The sequence below is a fragment of the Phodopus roborovskii genome, unplaced genomic scaffold (genome assembly GCF_943737965.1).
Source record: "Phodopus roborovskii unplaced genomic scaffold, PHOROB, whole genome shotgun sequence".
NCBI lineage: Eukaryota > Metazoa > Chordata > Mammalia > Rodentia > Cricetidae > Phodopus > Phodopus roborovskii.
Window position 1 is genome coordinate 27,929,596 of NW_026126571.1, and position 17,306 is coordinate 27,946,901.

Sequence of the window (17,306 nt, forward strand, 5' to 3'; positions counted from 1 at the left end):
AAATTATTAACACAGACACAATTCCAACCTAGAGAACTCTTAGAGGCAGAGCATACAGAGCTTGACTTTGGGTTTGGCAGTTGTTTCTTGGACATGATACCAGAAGCACAGACAAGAAGAACAAGCCTTGATGAATGGGATCGCATCAAACGAAAACGCAAGCAGGGCACCATTGTGCAGAGTCAACAGGATGGAAATGTGTGTTGTTAGTTGTCTTGATGACGTGACAAGACACCCATCAGAGAAGGGAGGAGACTCACTTTGGCTCACAGACTAAGGGGGTTGCGGCCTCTGTGGTTGGAAGGCATGATTGTGGGAGTGTGGTACAGCTGCACACACTACATCCATAGTTGGGAAGCACAAGAGACAAGTGCCAGAGCTCAGCTCACTTCCTCCACTCACGTTTTAAAATTCAAGCCAGGATCACAGACAATGGGATGGTGCCATCTACATTTAGGGTGGATTCCTGCTCGGTTAAGCCTCTCTGGAAATGGTAGATACACTCAGTGGTGTGTCTCATAGGGCATTCCAAAGCCCATTCGTTTGACAAGGAAGATTAACTAGTGAAAGGCAAACCTATGGAATGGGAAAGAGAAATCGAAAACCTAACGTCTGATAAGGGATTACTATCCTGGATATATATTTAAAAATACACACACAAAAAACTCAAAACAAACAAACAAACAAAAAACTCACAATTTAACCAGACGATTGAATAACTAAATAGGACAATGAGCCAAAGACTTGAATTAGTACACCTCCAGACATGGACAGATAAACTCAACATCAACCCCAAACCTCAATCAGATACCGTCTCACACTATTGGGATAGCACTGTCAAAAGAAAGAAAGAAAGAAAGGAAGGAAGGAAGGAAGGAAGGAAGGAAGGAAGGAAGGAAGGAAGGAAGAAAGAAAGAACCAGACGCGCTGATAGGCTGTGAGGAAGCCAGTACCCTGTGTATTCCTGGTGGGTTGTAGAATGCTGCACCCAACGTAGAGTGTGTGCTGTAGAACAGCCTGTTTAGGACAAGGGCAGCAAAGCCCACAGCTCATGTGAACATGGGCATTCGAGCTTTCTTTTTCTGTGGGCTGTTTCTGTGTCCTGTCACCTGGGTTCTGATGTAGTACCCTTTGTTGCTGCCTTCTTAACCAGATCCAGATGTTTCTTCTGACCTTGAAGTCCTGCAGGTACCAAGCTTTCCTGTACAGAGTCAGGTGGGCTGTTTTAAAATAGTATTTTTTTGTGTGTGTGTGGTGTATGTGTGTGTAGGATAGGAGTGAACGTGTGGGAGTGCATGTGTGCAGTGGATGGGTGTGAACATGTGTGATTGCATGTGTGCAGTGGCTAGGTGCGAACATGTGTGAGTGTGCATGTGGAAGCTAGAGGCAAACCTCTGGCGTCTTCCTCTTGCTCTCCCTACACCCCTTATTTTTTGAGAATTTCTCACCGATCCCAGAGCTCAGATTGGCTAGACTGGCTGACCAATGAAGGGATCTTTCTGTCTCATTCCCAGTGTCACCTGGAGCTTTTTAAAAAGGTGACAGGGAACTGTGTCATAGTGGCCCATGGCAAAGAGGAAGTAACAAGCAGCCCCGATTTCTGGAGGAGCATGACTCTGCCTGTGACAGCAACTTCTACCTTTCCCTTATGTCCTGTGAGCTGGAGGTGACATTGCTACATATTCAGAAGAACAATGCATGCTGTCACTCCTGGGCTTTCTCTGTGGAGCCATTTGCCTGTTCATAAGAAACGAAAGAATCACACTGGATCCAATGAGAACAAGGAGCCCAGTGCTACCACAGTAACAAATAGGGAAGCCGCTCTCAGCCCACTCCCTTCACCAAATCAAAAACAGGTCTCTCAGAAATGCCTACCACCACTGTGTATCAGTTATTTTTAGTGTGTGTGTGTGTGTGTGTGTGTGTGTGTGTGTTTACGTAAAACTTAAGATACCCAGAAGACTAAACACTACATTAGTGGTGCTATTTGCTCTTGGGAAGTGGGAAGAGAGACTTCCACTTTTACCTTATCTATTTTGATGTTGTTTGATATTTTCAGAAAGCAAAGATATTTCTATTGTAGCTTTAAAAAAACATAAAAATAATGCTCAATATTTGAACAGTTTAAGTAGGTAGCTAGGGAGACGGTTGGCAGTGGTGGTTAAAGACAAATGCATTGCTTCTCTGTTTTAAGAAAGACCGTTGCTTTCACTTTCATGCTTCCGCTGGTGATCCTGGAAAGGAAGGGGGTCCTGAAATGGGAGCTGTGGAATTCACTGGTGGTTTACTGGTGGCTTGCTGGTGGAGCGTCAAGAAGCAAAACACACAAATCAGAGTAGGGTGGTGATGTTGGTGAAGATGGTCATGATGATGATGGTGATGATGGTGTGATGAGGACAGTGGTGGTGTTGATGATGGTGACGATTGTGATGGTGGTGGTAGTGACTGTTAACATGATGATGGCGGTATTGAGGATGGTGATGAGAGTGATGGTGGTAAGGATGAAGATGTGATGAAGAATGTGACGACTATGGTGATGAAGATGATTGTGCTGTGGTGATGATGATGACGGTGATAATGGTATGTATGTTGAATGAACACGATGATCATGGTGGTAATGATGATGGTGACACTAGCTAATATTTACTGAGCTCATAATCTTATCATACAATCACACCTCATGAGGTATATCCTGTTATCATCCTCATTTTGCAGATAATGTCAGTGGGAAGCTGAGGACTCATCGCTGGAGTTCATGTGGCCATGGGTGGGACCCCGGCCTCAGTTCTGGTCTTAGGAAGAATGTCTCTAACCTCCCTTGCCTGACATCCCTCAGAGGACCTATCTGGTGTTTTCAGAAACCCTGGGGTTGCATTTTCATATGCAGAGAGGGAAGGAACCATTCAGGAGGAGCAAGACAGCATGTGACACATGGGCAACTTCATCAGAGGGAGCTGAATTCCTGAGCCTGTACCTAGAGGCTGCCTAGACCACAGAGTACCAGAGATGTTCTCAGAGCCAGGCTGGCAGTAGGAAGAGTCTGGCCTTTACATAGTTACCAAGTTTGTCATCAGGAGAGTAGGAAGGGGACAGATTCTCTCCAGGTGGGCAAGGGACTGTTGGGACCACAGCATTAGAAGTGAGTGCTCATGCTGGGGAAACATCCTGACAGGGTGACCTGGTGAAGAGGATGGAGGTCAATGCAGAGTTCAGGGTAGTGGCTTCCTTGGGAACATGGGGGCACAGGTTACACAGGTTACAGCAGGAGGAATAGCCAAAGCAGACTGGACTCCATAGGAACAAACTGTGAAGGTGACCGAGCAACACATACACATGATCTCTAAGGCTTTTGCTGATGGGGCCTGATTGTGTGTCCCTTAAGAGGAGCAGCTGTTGACCAAATGAAAAGGATTTTGTCATCAAAACCTGGCTGGAGTTGGGGGAGGCTGTCACCCGGCAGGGTGCCTCTGCCTGGTTTCTCAGCTTTCCTCTGACCTGAGATGCTGGGGAGCCAAGGTCAAAAGGATACAGATGGATCTGCATAGGAAGATAAGCACTTCCTGATTGCTGTTGGTTTTAAAATCTGAGCCACTAAGACTAGCAAACTTTTCCCAGTTCACAAAGAGAGTAGGTCTACTCCCAGCTCCCCAGACTCCAAATCCTGGCTGTTTTTAGCTGTAACAGCATCCATCTTTCCTGCACAGGGAGACCACAGAGTCTATTTTCCATCACTGTGGCTGGGACCACAGTTTGCCTCAGTGAGCATCCCATAAGACAGGGCACCTGTCTCCGAACTTCTTACACCTGGCCATCTTTGATAGAAATGATTTAAGAGATTCCCTATCTTTTCTCACACCTCACAGCCTTCTGGAGCATTGAATACTCTTCAGAAGAGGAAGCAGGTAGCCCTCAGGGACTTTAATGGACCTGGGTGGTAGCTCAGAATTTCAGTCATCTCTGGGGCTGTCCCTTTGATACCACTGCTAGAACCCCCTGGGTGGGATGGAGTCTGGAGCATTTCTGGTTGGGGCACCACCCACTGTGGTCTGCTGGCTGTAATGTTAGTCAAGCAATCTTCCTCCTCTCTCTCCATCCTTCTCTTCCTCGCTCACTCCTTCCCTCCATCTTGAGGTCCCTCCTGACAAATTCCCTGTGCATTCCTGTCTGTCTCCATAGACCTCCAGTCTGGCAGGCATTATGACTGAACTTCTGTTTGAGTGTTGAACAGTCTTGGTGCCTCCCATTCACACACTCACCATCTGGTAAGGTTCAACTTCAAACTGTGTTGGTCTTGGAAGCTTCAAACAGCACCAGCTGGTTCTCCAGAGGCCAGGAGTTAAAGGCCCAGGTGCGAGACTACCTTGGGAAGTGAGGAAGGTGTGTTCCATGCCTCTCCAGCTCAGACACGGTCTGGCCTCCTCTGTCTTGTGAGTGCCCAGTTCAGTCCTGTCCTCACAAGTGTTCTAACCTTGTGCCTGTGGTGGTTTGGATGAAAATGGCCCCCATTAGGCTTTGAGGAAGTGGCACTATTAAGAGGTGTGGCCTTGTTAGAGAGGAAGTGTGTCATTGAGGGTGAGCTTTGAGGTTTCAGAAGCTCAAGCCAGGCCCAGTCTCTCTCTCTCTCTTTCTGCTGCCTGCCAATCCAGGCATAGAACTCTGTCCATTCTCCATTACCGTAATGTCTGCTTCATGCTGCCCTGCTTCTTGCCATGATGATAATGGACTAAATCTCTGAACCTGTAAGCCAGCCCCGATTAAATGTTTCCCTTTATAAAAGTTGGCACGGTCATGGTGTCTCTTCCCAACTATAAAAAATCTCAAGACAGGTCTCCATACTATTTCCCCTCAGTGCCCATTTGTCTCAATTTCCCTCCTTATAAGGACATCAGTCATTTGGGATTAGAACCACCCTAGGGAACTGGCATTAGTCTGGGTTCTCTAAAGGAACAAAACTGATAGGATGGATGGAGTTGTAAAAGGACTGTATTAAGCAAGTCTGAGCTGTGGGGGTTGGGACTTGAACCACTTTATCAGATGTAGGGTACAATTTAGCCCATATTACAAAGTGAGGCACAGTGATCTGCAGAGAGACATGGTGCAGATTCCTGCCCTTAGATGGAGAGTGGAGGTCAGTCATCCTGAGATAGGGGGATGCTTTCCTGGATCTCGCTACCTTCTTCCTTCAGAGACAGACCAGGGAATTTCTGGTGTTTCTAACTAGCAGCTAGCCTGAAGACCACCACCTCCTTCCGCTCCACACCTGAGCATTTGAGTTCCTCCCTCCCCTTCCTTTATCCTTTCTACATTCATAGCTTTACCTTTGAACCTGTGCTGGGAAGGATCAGGGCCACTGAACCACCTCAGCCATGGGAGTGTCACACCTCCAGATGTGCACGCTGGGTCTCCGAGCCCGATGAACTTTTCCCAGTGCCCATCCTGTCCAGGAAGGAACCGAATTTGTGGGCGCTGGACCTCCAGGGCGCAACACATCTGGCACACATTACTATTTTCCTATCTTGTTTATTACATTTGAGACAGGTTTCTCTGTGTGCCTTTGGCTGTCCTGGAACTCACTCTGTAGACCAGACTGGCCTTGAACTCAGTTCTGCCTGTCTCTGCCTCGCAAGTGCTGAGATTAAAGGTGTGCCTGGCTTATTTCCCTAAATACCTTAAGTGGATGAGTAAATAAAAACACCCTGTTTCCACAGGTGGTGGTGGGGCACACCTTTAATTCCAACACTTGGGAGGCAGAGGCAGGTGGATCTGTTAGTCAGAGACCAGCCTTGTCTACAAGAGCTAGTCCTAGGATCCGCTCCAATGCTATACAGGGAAACCGTCTCAAAACACCAAAACCAAACAAACGGACAAACAACAACAAACAGCCTGTTTCTTAAAGTGACTGAGGAGGGAAGATGTACCCTGAATGTGGGTGTCACTGTCCCAGTAGGCTGGGATTCCTGGAGTGAATAAAGGGAGAAGGGGAAAGCTGGCAGTGTGCCAGCATTTCTGTTCTCTGCTTTTGCTTCTGAGCTGTGAGGGGTTTTCCAGGCACTGAGCATCCTAAGAGACCTGGAGGTGCTTTCTAATCTGGTGTGGATGTGCTCAACCGGAACCTGTGATCCACTCTCAGACCATTCTGGCCACTCTTCAGATGGCTCCTGCAGGCTGTTCCCGGAGGCCATGATAACAGGATATGGGGACAGCAGTCTTCCCTGAGAGTACTGATTCAGCATAGACTTGCATGTCTTCCCTGCTAGGCACAGACCAGTGAGTGACAGACTTACCTTATTCAGCATGGCTGAATGAGAGCTCTGACTCACTTGGAATCAGAGACAAGAGGACACCCACTGCTCAGCAGGCCCATGGGCAGAGAGAAAACCAGAACAAGTTTGAAAGATGGGAATCATAAGGCGAGAAACCCATCTGAGAGGGTGGCAAGCAAGTAGTTCTAAGGACAGCCTCTATTCTTTGTCAGCACCAAATACTGTCCAGAGATCTCACTCTAAACTTGTGTTTTGGAGGCTAAAACTCCCGAATTTTACTGGCCTTTGCACAGACTACCGTTTCATTCATAAAAGTTTGAGATTCACAAAATATTACTACCCACTTCTCACAAACCATTTGAGAAGGCTGAGCCCATAGGGATCAGTATTGACTTCAGTGACTACATTTACCAAGTTATTTAAAGCCTCTGGGCCCTTATGTGAGAATCTGCCTGACAGATTTAATTATGGCCAGTATGTTGATAAAGTGTAAAAAAGACTGGCCCACATCTCCCTGCTTTTTTCCCCCACCCTCAGAATTGGACAACCTGCATCCATAGCTGAGTTCTTCCTGCAGCTTCTTTTTTGTGATAAGGAAACCACACAGCAGACAGATAACAACCTTGGGATTACCACAAAATTGCAGCAAAGACTCAACTTAGCCTCTACAGTGTGCTGCGGGAAGCCACTTGCTCCCAAACTATCTGCCTTCTTGCTTACTCTTGGGGTTGGGGGTTGGCTCATAAACAGGCAGCAGACTGAAGAGGCTATATTGATAGACAAGGGTCCAGAATAGATCTGAGTCCTGATACCCAAAGAGTAGCCTGGGTTTTCCCTTAGATGCTTCTAAGAAATAACCTGACTAGATACAGAGAGGCCATCTCTTGTCCTCCCTGAGCTGGAAGGATGCACTCTACTTCCAGAATAGTTCCCCATGCCTAGTAGCCTTGATTGCCTTGACTTTGGTGCTTTCAGTGTTGGTGACTTGTTGCTTTATGGAAGGTGGCCCAGCGCACTGTAACACAGACCCACACCTGTAGGTTCCCACTGAATCCAAGATGAGGTTGACCCTGAGCAACCAGTGGTCAGAGTGGTGGTGCATACATTCTGTGGCTGGAGGCCAGCATTTGTGTGATGGGATTTAGTGTATCTAGTCACCAATCATTCCACCCTAAACTGTGCCACCAATAGCTTGCAAGAACAGGTGGATGGCCTTGTGATGGATCAGCATCATCCTGCATATCAGTAGGGGGAGGGGAAGGGACAGGTTCCGCTTGGCTCCATTAGCTCCTACCACATAGGAAACATCCTCAAAGGACATTTCCCAAAAAGCCTTTCCCCATGAATCCTACACCAACCTGCCATTCTCCTCCTCAGGGAAAAAAAAAACAAAAAACAAACAAACAAAAAAAAAAAACAGAGATGCAACAGCTGGTTTTGAACCTTTAATAAAAGTAAAAAAAGAACGCAAAAAGAACACAATGCTGCAAATTTAGCATGGACGTGAACCTCACTGGGTGTTCAGATTAGGGACAGTGACTGTGGTTGGTAGTAATTACCATTTTTACAAATTCAATCACTTTGGTTCGGTATACCTGCTATAAACTATTGGCAGAAAACATCCTTCGGATTCACATTTTTTTTTTGGCTACATTATTCCTAATAGATTTATTTCCAGTTTAAGAGAAATAAAATACTCATCATATATGATCAAGTACATCACCAAGTTAACTTGCTTTTCTTTTAGTAGCTTTTTCTTCTAGTAGCTTTTCTTAAGACACTTAAGTCTTAGCTGAAGAATACCCTTGGAGGACCAATCATTTGTTTTCATTTCCAGGAAATTTTAAGGATTGCTCCAAAGTACAGAACAATCCATTTTCTTCTAACCAAAGTTGTTTCAGAAAACCAGTTTACTCCAGACATTTTCCTCAAAACAATCCTAGCAAAACCCAGCACGTGAATGAACTCAAACCCAGATGTCCACACAGGCACTGAGCTTCTGCCCTGCCTGGGGACCAACTTTTGCTTCATCGAGTCACTTCACAGAATTGAAAACAAACCAAAAACAGTTACATTGCAGAATACAAAAAAAGGTAAGTTTGTAAGTAAAAATTACTAAATTCACAAAACTGGAGTATGTCAGAGGACTAGGGCGCAGTGGAGAGTGTGACTGAGGGAAGTCACAGCTGACACAAATATTGCTGAGCTCACCTCCACGCAGCTCTGAAATGACCCGAGAACCCTTCTCTGGAACAGCTCACGCGGTAAAAAAAAAAAAAATAAATATTTAAGAGAATACAAGGCTCAGATTGGTTTTCATACACATTGCACTTGAAGTCGAAGACCCAATACTTGCAAATTAGGTCCCACATGGTCTATGCCATTCAATGAATACAAAACACTGCGTGTTTAATGCAGTGACCTGCGCACTCAACCTTTTACAAGGCAATCACAGATTGCAAGCTCCATAGGGCTGTGGAAAAGTCCTCTCCACTCTGGAGTGACGGAAATAATTTCGGCTCCTGACTACTGAAACAGCATAGACAGCTACTCACTCAGACGGTCCAGATCATGGACAAAACTTCATTTAAGTTGAGGTGAAAAGTCCAGCATCACAGTGCAGAGTCAGACTTTGCACTGCCCTTGGCTCTCATTAAGATTGTCTACAAACCCCTGGCAGTGAAAAGCAGAGTTCCCACACTGGCGAGACCCACATGTGAGCGCCTGCCTGAGCATGACCTGGAGATGTGGCTGCACTTGGACCTACTGGGAGCATCACCTTCCTCCAACTGCTACTCTTCTCTCCCTCGCTTTTACACAACCCTATATTTTAATTCTGGATAAATATTCTTACTACACACACTTCATGTCTGTTAAGCACCATCAACCTCTCTCCTTTGGGCACTGACACAAAACTGCAGGTTGGTGATTCATTTTGATTCAAGGCTTTGAAATATGGCAACTTGCTTTGAATGAAGAATGAAATCTAATACTCAAGAAACTGGCCCCCCTACCCTACTTTCACATACAGCCTGGAATGGAATGTTCCAGTGCAGACAGGTGTGAGGGTGGGTGAGCAAGGTAAGACTTTTAGGTAAGTAGTCCTTGCCTCCATTTGCTAGTCTAGACCATGTGAACACTTCTTCAGGAGTCATTTATCATCGTCAGCCCAGTCTAAGTGGGACATTGAGGAAAAAGAGTCTTCATCACACCCAGGACCAGAGTCACCGCATCCTGCTTCCGCTCTGAACCATGCCCAGAAGTTCAATCACTGTGGGGCTTTTCTGGAACACCCTGTGTGGAAAAAGGAAAAGAAGCATCAGTGCTTGAATGCTTTAATAGCTGGCCTATGTAATCTCCTTGCCTGGGGATGATGGCAGGCTCAAGATGAGTCCACGACTGCCCTTCAGGCTGCCAAGGTTGCAGACCTAGCTCTTCACCTATGATGTCATCACATTCTGGGCCTCAGAGAAAGTGGTGCTGCTAACACCTTTCTTTAAAGCCCAGTATGCAGAGTTAGACCAATGTGTGACTAAGCCACCAGCCACAGGAAACACCACTATCAAAGCACTGACGCCCACACCAAGGTGGGACACGTGCACCTGACAGCTGACTTGGTGCAATCAGGGCCCTTTTTAAATCAGATTCACTTGTGGGAAAAGGAGGTGGCATCTGCTTAAGCCTTTGTCAGACCTGAGGCCTGTGCTCCACCTGCCCTGGCAGCAGTTCAAGCCTGGGAATCGCTGCCATTGCCAGGTCTGCACGACTGACCACGTACAGGATGGTGTCTCTTTGTAGAGCTGATTGGACAGAGCAACCATAAGCTGCCAATGCAGGAGAGATAAACCTCAATTCACACATTCTCTTGGATCCCAGAGACCTCCTGCTCTGTTCAGTTCTCCCACATTTGGTAGCCATACTTAATTAGATCCTGGGAACCATGAGTGACAGACAGATATGGGGGTCCGAGTAAAGCCACCCTGGGGTATGGCATACCTTCTAGAAACATGCTTTCCCCAAAGCCGACATAAAGAAGTCTAGTGCTTTGTTTTCGTTCCCAGTTTTGAGTATAGTCTAGGCTGGTCTGGAACTCACAGAGACCCACATTTCTGCCTCCCAAATGCTGGGATTAAAGGCACGCACCACACCTGGCCCAGGTCACTCTTGACAAGTCAGTTGGAAAGGAAATCAAGCCCCTAAATTATACTATCTATTTACCGATTCCACAAACAAAACACAATTTTAGAGTGTACAGTCTTTAGGACACTAAAACTAAGCCTATATTGTTATAAGAGGCAAAAGACCTGAGAAGCTACCAATGGGGTGAGACTCATAGGAACATAGGCACCTGGCTGCCCAATAGGGCTATCTATGCAGTATATCCTAAACAGCAAGACCCTGGTTTGTTTACATCTGTTTTTATATCCATTTGCAGAATGAATGAAAGGCACATGCTACATATTAAAAGATTATATTATATTAATGAGTAGCATGGCTCAAATTGAACACAGTTGGGTAAGCGTCAAGTTCCACATTTAAAACACATTCATAGTTTCTATTTCATGGCTTGAGGGATCCATTAGAACAATGGACATGGTCAGCAGAAGGACATGGACAGCAGTCAGTGACCAGCAGATGCATCTTCAGTGACTCAACTGTGTCAGGAGACAACAGAAAAGACAAACCAAATCCAATAGCAGGGCAGTTAAGTGTCTGTGTGGGTGAGGTGACAAGAAGCTAGCACATACCTGGCTGATGTTTGCAATCTGAAACTTGATTTTTTTGGGGAAAGGTTTTTAAATGCAAACAGCAACAATTGCAGATTCTATAAATGATGACTTTTTATCTAAACACACAGGCTGATGACTAGCCTGCTATATTTTCAGACATACAGGACAAAGGGCACATGGGAAAAACACTACCACACAGAAGAAACTGCAATACTGCTATAAGCTGAGCTCCTGGGCATGGGTACCCTTGATAGTAACCAGGGTTTCATGCTTAAGAGAGCTATAGGCAAGAACAAGGAGGACAAACAAACAGTAGGAGGGCAGCAGAGGTTCCTAGAAAGGTGGTCTTCAAAACTGGCTTGGCTCAATTCCTCAGTGTCAGCATCTCTGATGTATGGACTGCCGGCATGCTTCAAAGTGTCCACTCCTTTCCAGACACACTGATTTCCTAAAAGGATGAGAGCCTTGACCTCCATACATTACCCCTGTCCCCTCCCCTGGGGTCACAACTCCAAACAACTTTCAGACCAGAACAAGTCAACCTGCTTGAGGTTAACGTAGTTCAAAAGCCCAAGGGATTCTCTGCTAGACTGTGGAAAAATCTCAAACATGAGGTACTAGGTCTTTCCATCCACCGATGATTACCGGGGCTCACTGTGAGTAGAGTGAGCATGGAAAGAAGTGTCGTCGTGTTTTCATGGGATATGAACCTGCTTTTTTGGGGGGAGGGATGCTAGTTTTATTGTTTTAAAACAAGTTTCTATGCTGGCCTCAACTCAAGACCTACCTGCCTCAGCCAGCCTCCTGGGTATGACCTACCATGCTCGGCTTCTGACAAGGATTTTAATGCTGAGGAAAGCTTTCTAACTCTCCATTAGGGACAAGAGACAGTTGTTTCTGACAGGCTATGACCTGCAGAAGGTTAGCAGGGACAGAAGAGAAAGACGCTTCTAGTTCCAGCTTTTAGAAATGACTTGTATTTTTGTGAGATACCCAAGTGGCCTTCAAATTCAGCTTCTCATGAATGGGTGTCAGATGACTGTTTAAAAATAGCCTGCAATACTGAGATAAGCACTCAGAGGAAGCCCCAGAGTTCATCTCTGTGCACCCTTCTGTAAAGTTCACATCACCTGATTGAGCCCATGGGCCAAAGTCATCTTGAAATAACGTCCACATTATCTTTAAAATTACAGTGTTCAAGTGGCAACTGCTGTCTGATGAAGAGACCTGCTTCAAGGTTCTGAACTCAACTGCCAGGCTGCCTCAGAAGTAACCCAGGGAGACAAGACCTAATACTCCAACCAGGCAGCCCCTTTACACAGTGGTCAAGTCATGCTCCAGAGCCCTCTGGATGATTCCTCCTTGTGCTTGGGCTCAGGTGCCTTTTGGTAGGGAGTGTTTGCTGACCCAAGCTGTCCCCTGGTTTGTCCATAGACAAGGAACACCACTCTAGCATCATCTGTATCCACTGATTCTGCTAACAGATGCTAGAGGACAACTGACAATGTGGCTGCCTAGTGGTTATATGAACTCAAGAGAAACCACAGGACACAGCTGCAAAGCACATGGCCAGCCTGAAATTCTGCTTGCTTTCCAGCATGAACAGTGTTAAGCAGGAAGACCCAACTATGTATCATTTTATATTTACATTGACTGTTCTTACCAACTGTTGCTAAAGAATCTGAATGAGACAAACATCAACACAAAATATATTTGTCAAGCTAACAAGCCTCAAGTGCCCAGAGAACAATGATCACTGCACTTACCATAGCTAACTGTCGTCCTATGTTTCCTACTGTGACGCCTCCTGAGAAAAATATACACGGGAGCCAAGAACGAATATAGAGGAAATCTGGGGATGTGTACCTACAGAGAAAACAAAACAGTCTTAGCTAACCAGAGAGCCTGGGATCCAGGATTCCAATGATATGAGTGTAGGAGACATTTGTGAGCTATAGTTAACATCAATTGTTAATGTCTGAAAGACATGTTTAACAGCCACCAGATTTTCCTTTCACTGAGTTATGGATAGTTCTTAATATGCACTGAGGAAAAGCATTTTGAGATTTTCTTGTTATTTTGCATAAAAAGCCAAATAACATACAAAACATCTACACTTAATAGGTAGGTGTTGTTACGAAAGCAATGTATTTGAAACACACACTTACTGGTAGACACCATTATACACAAGAAACTGAGTGATCAATGTAGCTAGGAAGGCGATGGTGATCCCAAGCCCAAGGCCGCTTCGGGAGCGATCAAATGTCCACCACAGGCCCAAAGACAGGGCTGCTAAAGTCAAGGATAGCTGGACATTATTGGCAAAATCCAATTTCTAGAGATCCAAAAGTTAAGGAAAAGTTTCCTAATTTATCGTAAGAAAAACACTAAACCCCAGAATGACTTGTACATCATAGTATTATATATAGCTTACTGCTTATGATAGCACATGAACAAACCTGATGCACCGTGCTGCTGGGAGCACCACATGCAGAACTGTGGCTTTTAACTGTAAACTTTTTGAAAGCTGTGAGATTATGCTGGTATTTGGCCATAAGCAATGGAGTTTTGCTAGGTACTTTCTCTACTCTCCCTGCATACTTTTCAATGAGTGGAAACAAGCAGGCACTACCCTGTGTTTTCTCTTCACTCCAGGCAGAAGGGCAGAAGTCAGTCAGTCAGTCAGTCAGTCAGTCAGTCAGTCAATTCAGTGCTTGTCAGTGAGCACTATCAGATCTAACTTGTAAATCACATGACAAAAGCAGCAGCCCCAGAAGTCATTGTGCTGCTTGACAATTATCTTTTACTCCAAGTTGTGCTAGAAACTTAGTATTTTAAGGGTTTACCATCAAATCAACCATTTCCACAGAAATCGTCAGCTTTGGACACCTGACCAGCCTTGGACTTCTATGACAGAGAACAGGAGCAAAGCTCTCACTAATTCCCTATCATAGGTACAGGCATATCAGCGGGCAAGAACCTAAGAGGGAGGATGGATACAGTCCTTTGAGAGGCAGAGTAACTGAGGGGCAGAGAGTACATCTGCTTTCTGTGTTAGCCTAAGTGTGCTAAGACGAGGAAAAGACCCTAGAAACCAGACCCCAGAATTTCTCTAAGGTACAGGGACTAGGCAATGATCATCAACACTTGGTCACAGTGACACACGCCCTGCCACAACCCAGATGATAAACCAGACATAGACACCAACTGAGGATACGGCACTGGCGTGGTTGATGCCAACGAACACCGCAATACAGCGCATGACACTGGCCCACTCTCTCTTGAACTTGTGTGGTTCTCCCAGATGACTGTCAATACAGGGGTACAGTAGGCCGACAACAGCTATTTGAAGAAAAACAAAACAGGATTAGAATACACTGGCTAAAATCAGCCCCGTGTGGTCATTATTAATAGGATCCAAACCGCTTATTTTCCTAGTGGCTTGTCACCTGTAGCACAAAGTGCACAGACCCTGATGGGAAAGGCTGTGGCAGGGCCACCTTGTATTGCTTTCTCTCAGCCTTGACCTGGCCCCAATGGAACACGTCCCATACTGTGGGGAGGGCAGGGCCCCAGGAAGGAAGAGCTCTGCTGTTAGCCCTCAGTGGCACAGCCTCCTGTTTGTTTCCTCATGTGTGAAATGAAGGTTATGTAAGTGAAGGGCAGAGAAGGAAGAGGCTCTGTGGTTCTGAGTTAGGAGCTGTCACAAACTCTGACCCAGGCTCCTAAATATTCAGACAGCAGCAAGCGGGACATTCCAGAATAGAGCAAGAGAGTAAGAAACAGGAAGGAAGGGGCTGTCTGCAGTACAAGTAGGAGAGCTCCCACAGGACACAAGGCACATGTGAGCTGCAGCTAAGTTCAAGACCTTAGACTGCCATTCCGTCTTGTTAGTGGTGAGAAATGCAGCTTCAGCCACACATTCCGATAAGGACAGAAACCGCCTCAAGTATTCCTCAGAACTTCCATTACAAACTTATGTTCCGTACTTTAAATCCACATCTTATTCCCCAAAGTGAAGCGCTGGGGTGATTTGCCTAACATGTGTGAGGCCATTCCCAGTCCTAAGCAAACAGAGTTCAGCCAGCACATCCATAAAGTGGTAGAATGCTTTGGAAACAAAGATGACAACTTTCTCCCAACGTCTACATCAATCATCCCGGCAGAAACATGCAGCTGCCACAGGCTGAACCCGCTAATGCTGCATGCAGGTGGGCCTGAGAGCAGCCTTGGGAATCAACAGTACTTACCCTGTGTATTACATTTAACCCATGACTCAGCTGCAGCACAGCATTGAAGCCCAGCATATAAAACCTAGGCAGTCAGTCAATAAAAGCTCGCTTCAAAGCAGACAGGAGCAGCTCCTGCTGTCCTGTGGCCACAGGAAAAAGTGTGCCTCACCAGACTGAAGGGAAGATGCATCAGAGCTTATACTGCCCACCCACACAGGACAAAGACAAGCAAGGCTGTGTGTATGTGTGTGTTGGGGGGAACACCTGGCCTTTTTTTTTTTTTTTTAAATAAATGCTGTGCACTGAGGACTACGCAGGGCTCTATTGGACTGTGACCATTCAACTTTTTTTTTTTTTTTTTTTTTGTAAAAACAGCAAAATGTTTAAAAAAAAAAAAAAAAGGAGAGACTGGCACTATTGCCAAGTTTCTCAAGTTTCGCTGGGCCTGAGAGGTGACACCATAGGTATGCTTAGGCCCAAAGGTTCCTTCCTTACTCCTGTCTCAAGTCTATTGGGCCACGGAGTTCCAGAGGGCTTGGCTGCTAGCCACAAAGCTCTCACTATCAGCAGAAGGAAGTATGGAGAAGTCTGTCCCCTGGCAACAGCCTCTTGAGCGCACGTGACGGTTTGTTTTCAGTTATTCAGCGGGGTAGCACGTTTGCTCAGGCAGCCAATGGCCGCGTGGTGCTGCCCTCACCAGTTCTCCAGGCGGCCAATCCTGGCTTCTGGCTCTACGAGACAGCTGCGACTCCTCCACTAAAACCGCCAATTATCTCCTGACCTCATCTCCATCACTAGTCCCTCTAACTTCCGCCTGTCGCTCGCCAGCGTCTGGGGCTCCCAACCCTCTCATCCCCCCCCCCTTTCTTGTACTCAGGGTGACAACAGCTGACGTGTCCCTCCCCACCCCCCCAACTCCAAGAACAAGAAAGGGCACTCACCGGCTGCCGTGCCACAGCACGGGGGCACCCACCAGGCGGAGGAGAAGATGGTGGCGATCACCTCGTCGGGAAAGAGCGTGACATTCCGCTGGATCTGCAGCAGGTTGAGCACCAGGGCCAGGACCACACCGAATGAGAAAAGCACGAGGCTCCGCTGCACCAGATCCTGGTGCCAGCTGCCGGGCCTCGCGCCGCATCCTGCTGTTCCCGCTCGCTGGCTCCGGGGTGCGGGCTCTGAGGCTCCGGAGCCCTGCGGACAGCCGGCTGCTGCTGCTGCAATCATGCCTCGCGGGAGGCTGTATGGCCTCGCAGCGCCGGAGCTTGAGCAGCTCCAGACGTGGTCGTGCAGCCTGGGCATCGGCTGCCAGGCGCGCCGTGGGAGGAGCACGCCACGACACCACACGTAGCGCGCCCGGACGGCCCAGGAGCGGCCGCGGCCCCGCGCGGGTTCCACTTATAAGGCGGGCGGCCGGTGGCGTCACGTGACACCACCCAGCCTATCCACCGCCCGCGCGCCCCGCTGGGGGGCGTGCCTTCCAGCGGCTCCGCCCTGCCCGCGCGCCTGTCCGCTCGGGGTCTGGTGAGGCGGCGGGAGCCAATGGGAGGAGGGCGGCCCATATGACGTGCTCACACGCCACCGGGGGGTGGGGCTGGTGCCCGACGCGCGCGCTTGTAGCGAGAGCAGGCTGCACGGGCCGGCACCGGGTCTGGCAGGACGTGGGTCATGAGGTCTGCCCTGCCTTTCCCTGTGCCCTTCCATACTCTGCCCGTCCTCGGTCTCTGAAAGAATGCGGAAACGCGTGGGTCCTCTCTTTCCCCAGGGTTCTGGCGCACATCCGGAGCGCAGACCCCTCGTAGTGCTCAAAAGACCCGGGAATAGGGCCGAGCGATGCTACCTCGCTGGCCGCAGGTGACAGGTGGTCAGCAGGTTCATAACCCAGTCCAGAGCGCCCCTTAGTCAAGTCTCCACAGAGCTTGTAAGTAGGACTGAAAGGGCACCGTGTGACCTTAGGTAAGACGTGTGGCTCCGTGGCAAAAGAGTAAAACAAAGTCACCCTCCTAAGCAGGCTGTTTCTCAAAGTTCATAGGGGAGGTCAGTTTCCCAGCGTGACACAGCACATGGGTGTGGGTGGCCCGGCT

General features: G+C 47.5%; 1 protein-coding gene across 1 annotated transcript; it reads right to left on the bottom strand.

The window, feature by feature from the left end:
* Positions 1-7,695: 7,695 nt before the first annotated feature.
* Positions 7,696-16,611, bottom strand: Insig1 (insulin induced gene 1). Its single transcript, XM_051203160.1, has 5 exons — positions 16,167-16,611; positions 14,211-14,335; positions 13,162-13,328; positions 12,760-12,859; positions 7,696-9,557 (listed from the first exon to the last, which is right to left on the bottom strand). Exons 1-5 carry the CDS (start codon positions 16,522-16,524, stop codon positions 9,528-9,530), a joined length of 780 nt encoding a protein of 259 aa, XP_051059117.1. The 5' UTR covers positions 16,525-16,611; the 3' UTR covers positions 7,696-9,527.
* Positions 16,612-17,306: the final 695 nt, after the last annotated feature.